The sequence below is a fragment of the Cenococcum geophilum genome, assembly GCF_001692895.1.
Source record: "Cenococcum geophilum 1.58 unplaced genomic scaffold K441scaffold_3, whole genome shotgun sequence".
Classification (NCBI taxonomy): domain Eukaryota; kingdom Fungi; phylum Ascomycota; class Dothideomycetes; order Gloniales; family Gloniaceae; genus Cenococcum; species Cenococcum geophilum.
The window spans coordinates 2839137-2846821 of record NW_027137561.1 but is presented as its reverse complement, the minus strand read 5'-3'; the positions used below and the strand labels follow the sequence as shown (position 1 = coordinate 2846821).

The 7685-nt window shown below is 36.5% G+C and overlaps 1 protein-coding gene across 1 annotated transcript; it reads left to right on the top strand.

Moving 5' to 3' along the window:
* Positions 1-6848: 6848 nt before the first annotated feature.
* On the top strand, positions 6849-7291 carry K441DRAFT_652095 (uncharacterized protein; the record flags this gene model as incomplete). Its single annotated transcript, XM_067647310.1, has 1 exon — positions 6849-7291. A coding segment is annotated over one exon (189 nt), but the record flags the coding sequence as incomplete, so codon positions are not given.
* Positions 7292-7685: the final 394 nt, after the last annotated feature.

Below are 7685 nucleotides of genomic sequence, written 5' to 3'. Positions count from 1 at the left end.
GTAGTGATGGTAGAGCTAGGGTAAGGTCGTCGGTAGGGTCGTCGGTAGGGCCGTCGGTAAGGCCGTCGGTAGGGCCGTCGGTAGGGTCGTTGTCGGTAGGGTCGTTAACAGAGTCGTCGGCAGGCCATTTTGAAGGAGTTGGTTCGTGAATAACTCCTAAAAGACCGTCTGCAATTGACTTCCTTGCCTCCTTCCGTATGTATACTCTATTTTCACGGAGGTAATCCCTGATCTTCTTTAATCGATCCTTGCTAAGATTATTAAGTATATCCCTTGTAAACGACTTAAAATCGTTAATAAAGCTCTCCTATAGGTCGAATCCCTTCCATCCATTCTCCTTGTATATTAATAATCGCCAATTGATAAATGCTTTAACTTCCTTGATATCGGTTGCGGTCGCGTTAATTCCGGTCTTCTATTTTTCAGTATTTGTCGCGGAGGTAGCCATCGCGGCAGTATTTGTTGCGGAGGTAGCTATTGCGGCAGTATTTGTTGCGGAGGTAGCCATCTTTTGGTTCCGCAGTTGATTTAACAGTTAGACTAGAAGCGTGGATATACCTATAAACTAGTTGCTCTGAAGGCGTAATGGACGTAGGTTAGAAGCGCGAGTAACCTTATAAACTGGCCTTTGGGCTTAGCAAGCAATACCTTAATTCTTAGCCTTTGACAAGAGGTCTAGAGAATCAGACAGTGCCTCTCTTCGTTATACCTTGCTGATCTGTGCAGCACTGATTAGTGTTGGAATCACGGTGGGGGGGGGTTTTGGTTCAATTGTATTCGTCTCTTTCTTCTCTCTACTTCTACAGGTGGAATTTGATGGATCTTCTGAGCTCGCTTAGCTTACGTGGTTAACCCAATTGGTTACAAGCAACCGTGTCTACTATATTACAGAACCTTATTCCGACAGAAGGCTTTAGTTAAAATATAACGAATCGTACTAGGGAGTCCATTAGACTAAAAAGGCGAAGAATAAATAGAAATGTAGATGCATGCATTTTGTAATACCCACCTTTAAAAGGCGGAGACTATAGTATAGATAAATTTAGTGGAATAGGTAGTTATTACTATAGCGTAGATAAATTTAGCGGAATAGGTCGTTATTAGGTCGGCTTTTAAATTCCTATTCTATAACCAAACAATCTTCTTAGATATAAAATTCCAATTTAGATTTCTTATTGCCTAGTAATATAAGACCTGGTCCCAAATAACTAATAGGGAATAATCCGTCTTTACGGATTTTATAAGTCTTTCTAAAATATACTCCGCCACACTAAATCTTAAGCTATTTATCTTTTATATTATTGTGCTTTCTTACTTTATACTTAAAAGGATTTAGTAGCTCGCTTATGTCTAGATTATTCTGCCGAATTTTAGTATCTAACTAAAATATAATCTAAGATCGGCAGTATAAACAGCCTTACCGGCACTAATATACTTCGCAAGCTATATTATAAAAAGATTCTTTTCATTCTGGGTCTCCCTAAACGCGATCTCCTTAGTTAACCCTATTATGATATATCCTATATGTTCTACAGCAGGACGTAATATATCTCCCGGCAGCGGTTAATTCGTCGCTTTTACCGTTAAGAAAATCCAACTATCTTAATTCGAGTTCTGGTAAATCTGTTACCGCAGGGTTTTCTTAAGTAATGACATTTTTAGCGTATAACGTGGCGATAAGCGTTAACTTAAGAAGTAAGGGGTAGTTATACGCTCCTAGGTGGAGTCTTACGCGATAAAAACAGCACCTAGTAGGCTAAGACATTAGGCATTAAGGGAGCTCTAAATTTTGGCAGCCGAGAATAAATCGGCATTATTGCGGGGATAAAGGATGTTAGGTTACTAGGAGATCGGGTGGATAAGGGTTACAGCGGTATAGTATAGGAAGTCGCGCCGTAGGACTGGCTTAGTGGTCTCGCTGGCAGATTATCTAATAGCGGGCTGACGAGGTGGCGAAAGCTAGACCACACAACCCACACAATAAAGGGCTGGCCGACAAGAGATGGTTCCGATTAATGAAAGCAGAACTTTTATAAGGAGAGAGGAGAAGGCGGGGAAGACGTAGTATTTATCTAAGCTATTATACGTAACGCGTTACGGCATGCTTTAAAGGTGCGCCTAGTTAGAGAATTACAGCGTAGGTAAACTACGTAGCTAGCTCTGGCAAATTATAGTCGCTATTAGTTGCGTTAGTGTATGCGACTAGAATATCCCTACCCTATAGCTTTAACTCTACTAGCGCCTACTAGGGTAATACTTATCCTTCTCTTCCTTCCTACCCATTTTCGCTTAATAAGTAATTAACTATAACAATATAATATCGCGTTAAGGAAGTGCGGAGGATTGTTAGCGCGGAACCCTTATCTCTAAATACTCGGAACGAAATATATATTTTTTGCGTTCTGCGATTCCGCGATAAAAGCAAAAAGTGGTTTAAACAGGCATTAGCGGAGAGAGAGTGCACGTATATTTTACACGTTGTTAGCTCGGCAGGACGTAAGACTAGATATTTTTATTGCTTATAGACTAGCCCGCCATTTTAGATCTAATTGGCGTAAGTATTCGCGCTATCTAAATAGATTACTATAGAGAGGCTTCTAGCTATAATAAGCTGCTATAGCTTATATAATATATAGTGTATAATGCTAACGCAGTCTACTTAATGCACTAAAATAATTAGTATTAGCAGATATAAAAGAGAGGATTGGCTGACATATATAGAGGTAGGTAGGTAGTATTAGTGACGCAAATAGACCGGTTCTATTTTATAGGTATAAAGCTAATAATAACTTCCTATTATCGTAATAAGGCTCTAAGGCTTAGACAAGACCCTTATATATATATTATAAGTAGTAAAAGCTTAATAGTAGCGCTATAGCGAATAGAGATTGTTTTACTATAAAAGAAGGCTCTAAGCGAATTAGGCGAGAAGGCGACGATATAAATATAATTTATAGGTTAGAAAGGTCCTAAATATTTAAAAGTAGCCACAGCACACTATTTATATATAATTTTAGTAAAACTTAACGTGTACGTAGAGTTATAGTCGCTTAAAGTTAAAGTACCCCTTATATTTTCCGGTATAGTGGGTTTTCCGCCACCTATAGAGGGACGTTAGAATATTAATAGCCAGATAAGATTTTTAAAGAATATATTAAGGGAGAGAGATTTCTAGGGCATTACCTAAAAACAATAAAGAATTTATTAGGGGAGTTGGTACTAATAGTAGATTGCTAGAAGCATAGCTTTTATAATAAATACTATTAGGAGAATAGGGTATACTTAAAGTATAAGGAGGAGGAAAGCAGCTATGGCTTAGAACGGTAGCTTTTATCTATCTTTATCTCTTTATATATATAAGAGAGTATATAGTATAAATAAATAGTATTATTAAAGTAAGCATATATACAATTTTATAGAATAAATGCTATACGCCCACTATTAGGTGCTAGTAAGGGGTTTTATACGCCTCTAAGAGATAATCTCCACTAAATTCTTTATATTTTACTTAACTAAAAAATAAGCTATCTATTAGAGCGCGCGTTATTACGTAAATAATAAATTATATATCTCCTTCTATCAGACAGACAAGTTACTAAAAAGAACTCTATTAATTGAAGCTGGCTTTAGAAGCTCTCTATATATATAAGGAAGGGGTAGTAGACTAAGTCGGTAACTAAGTTAATAACTAAGTTATAAGGTAGTACCTAATAGTGACCTTAACGGTTAATAGTAACCTTAATAGGTTTATTTAGTACCTCTAAACCCCTTTTCTTATTAGCTAAGAATTTTTAGATAGGGTTAAAAACTTTTTCTATAATAAAGGCACACGCTTATTAATCCGGTGGCGGGCCTTATATTATATATACTAGCCTTAGGGATACGGGAAGGTGTATTAAGGCAAAGGTTACTTAGGACGGGATTTTTATACTAACTTAAGGCTTTATTAGTAGCGTTTAGGGACGGTAAGCGGGTTAGGATGGTTAGGACAGTTAGAATAAATAGTTAATGCAAATACTTATTTAAGTTTTAGCGCAATAGAAGGCAAGCCAATTAAGTAGTTAACCTAAGACATTAGATAAGCCTTTAGATCCTATAAACTAACCAAGTATTAAACTTAAAACACTGTATAAGCTGCCTTGGGATCCTATAAAGAGCGGAAATAAGTAATAAATAGCTAGAATAAGGCGGGCGAAGAACTAATATAAAGTGGGTATTCTGTCCTAAAGCGTTAGATTAATACTACTCGATACTAGTTTACCATATTACCCTCCTCTACCTTATTCCAACTCCCCGTATTACTCGCAGGAATTTATAACTACCCTTATACCTATCTGTTTTCGTTTTTAAGGCCTAGTAAGACTAATAATCCTCTTACCATAATTCAATCAATATCATTATTAGGTGCTTTTCCCTTTATAGCCGATTTTGGCTTAAAGTCTCCTTAAAGTATACTAAACCTATTATTATACCATAAGAGAAATTAGGCTCGATTTAAACGCCAGCCATAGCAAAGCCGCATTTAGCGAGTTCTGCTGGGAATTCTACTACTAACTTTATTTTTTTTTACAGTATTTATAGCTTTTAGCGCTTAGATACTAAAGAATATAAAAGAGAGAACAAATAGATACGGCCTTCCTACAGTTTATACTTTATCGAAAATTGTAAGACTATTATATTATTTATATTTAACTCCGTTTACTCTCTCCTAAAGCAGTAGCCTAGTACCTTTATACTAAACGGTTACTCTATTATTACTGCGACTGTGCCGCTAAATACTTAACTATATTATACGAAAGTATAGTCTAGTACACTTAAAAAACTAATATTTTTTGCCTTTAACGCGTAAGTTGATATACTTTAGAGTTATTTTACCCCTACTTAAAATTAGCCGAGCTAAAGCAAAAAGGCTTCTTTAATAATAAAGTATATAGCGAAATATCTATCGGCATCTATGGCTCTATTAATACTACGGTACTTCATATTATGGTTATAAGAAAACCGCTAAAAGTAATCTACTTTAATAGCTAATTAGCCTTACTTACTACTATAGGATCCCTTAACTCCTAGATAGCAGTCCTAGGACTCTATATACCCCTTAACCCTAAGTATAACTATATATATAATAAAACGCTTAGGGCTTATTAACTATATAACCTTATAAAGGATTTTAGAATTAACGGAGTTATAAGGATAAATACGGGATTTAAAGTTATACTCTGCGACTATTTAGATTCCGGGGTATAGGAGATTATTACTAGTAATATTATAGTCCCTAGAAACTAGCGGAGGGAGAAAGGCCCCTTATTACCTTAAGATCTATATAGAACTCCGCCGCTTAAATATAGTAATCTATTTATAGTATAGAATTTATAGGAATAGGTTAGAAGTAGTACTTAGTATTATAGCTAATCTAGCGGTACTAGAGGTAGTATAATAGAAAAAAGAGTTAGACTGGATCTTTATAGAATAGTAACGTTTTATAATTCTTAGCTTTGTAATCTAAGCGGATTTTATTATAGGGGCATTTTCGGTTATAATATATACTAAAACGGCCGGGGTCTTTGCCGAGGATATTGCCTTTTAAATATTAGTAAGGTAGATATAAGAATAGTATAAACTTAGTTAAAATATATAACCGCTAGGGTAAATACGCCTAGCCTAGAACGCTCGCCATATTCTAAAATTAATTAGTAAGCTTTAACGGAAGTAATTATAGATTATTACTATAGCCGTATAAAGGAAATATATGCAACCCTTTAACAAAGAGCTTAATCCTCTAGTAAAATAAGCGCCATCCTAATTAAAGTTTATAAATTAAGCCACGCGGTTCTTTACCCTTATTTTTAATATCCTTTAATTATTAATCTTTCCTTAAGTTTAATTATGGACCGGACGATAATATAGTACGCTACCGCTTATACTAAGTATATTGATCCAGATACTCTGGAAGAATTTAAAATGCTTATTAAAGAATCTATACGTAAGGTTATGCTTAGACTTTATACTACTAAATGGAAATTATTTAAGTAGAGTGGAATGTATACTACTAATTTACTTAAGGGTACCATGGATTGTAGAGCCCTTTAATCTATAGAGTCTAGCATCGATTTACTAGAAGAAATTTTTTTTTTTATATAGAGACTACCTCAACTATGGAATGGCTTGGCTGGGGAAAATGGCATAATTGCGAGGAAAAGTGCAAATGAAATGTAAGTCCTTTTTATAAACTTAGAATGCATAAAATGTCCCTAAAGCTTACTATATAGACACGAAAGTTATGTGAAATTATTAATAATAATTATTGCTGACTTTTTATTATTTAGGAACTTTGCTATATTCCTATACGGCCAGTTATCTACGCACCTAGAAAGCATTAAGGTGGAATTTACGGTGGTAGTATGTTGTCTACTAAAGAAATACGTAACTTCTGGAAGCTAAAGTGCTTAAGTTGTAACGATTTTGATCATGGAGGTGGACGGGTAAGAGAGCCTAATTATCGATTTCTAGATATGCCGTATAACGAATCCGAAGAAGTATCTTAGTAGCTATATAGAGGCTCTAACCTTAATTAATAAAATATAGCTTTTATTTTTGATCTTCCGTTTAATAAAAGGTAGTAATGGTTTTATTAACCCGAATTAGGTCCTTACTACCCTAACTTAGCAAGCTTATTACCTTAATAAGTGTCGGAATATATAGACAGAAGTTACGTGGTTACGTGTCGTTAACGTGTCGTCATCATGTCTTTAATTAGTTATCCTTATAGTAACTAATCAACCCCCTACTTAGGCACCGCGATCCTTACGATCCTCTACGAATAACGATTATACAACCTAACAAGACTACGATTACGACATTACGTGATATTAGCCTTAGGTTATGTGTTCCGACATTAATTAATAAATGCGTATAGATTAAGCACTTAACCTAGGGCATTCTGCGATTATAATTCAAGAAGACGTTCGGCAGTCTTGTGGATTGAGCAAGTTATATAACATTCGGCAGTTAGCTACTTGCTTTGTCATAAAGAGTAGTAGAAAGGCAAAAAGCGTTCGGCAGCTTTTAGAGCGTTCGGCAGCTCTCTTTTTACTATTGCTACCTTCCTATTAATCTTTAGAGCGTACGGCAGCGAACTGATCGATTCTGGTGTCAGGAACACTATAAGCTAGGCTTCTACCAATTGACGGCCCTGCCAGCCTACCACACCTCAATTGACGGCCCTACTAGCCTGCCATATACAGTCAATCGACGGCCCTGCTAGCCTACCACACCTTAATCGACGGCCCTGCTAGCCTGCCCTCCATTGCCAACCGACGGCCTTACCTGCTCGCCTACCCTCTATTGCCAACTAACAGTAGAACGGTTCCACGGAAGAACTAGACGAGACGTTAAAGGAAGAGCTAGATAAAACGTTAAAGGAAGAGACTATTAAGACGTTAGATGAGGACGAGACACAGGTGGACTCTAGAAATTAACAGGTAGACTCCAGCGGAAATTAAGACTAAACAAACGACCAAAAGAAGCTCAACTCTTAAGACGATAATATAATAGGCCCGCAAGCCTTAAAGGACGATCCTCTACCCAACCTCCCTACTCCGTTTGCTCAAGCTCCGTCTATATAAGCTCCGCCTACACAACCTCCGCCTATACAAGCTACGTCCGCGCAAGCTACGTCTGCGCAA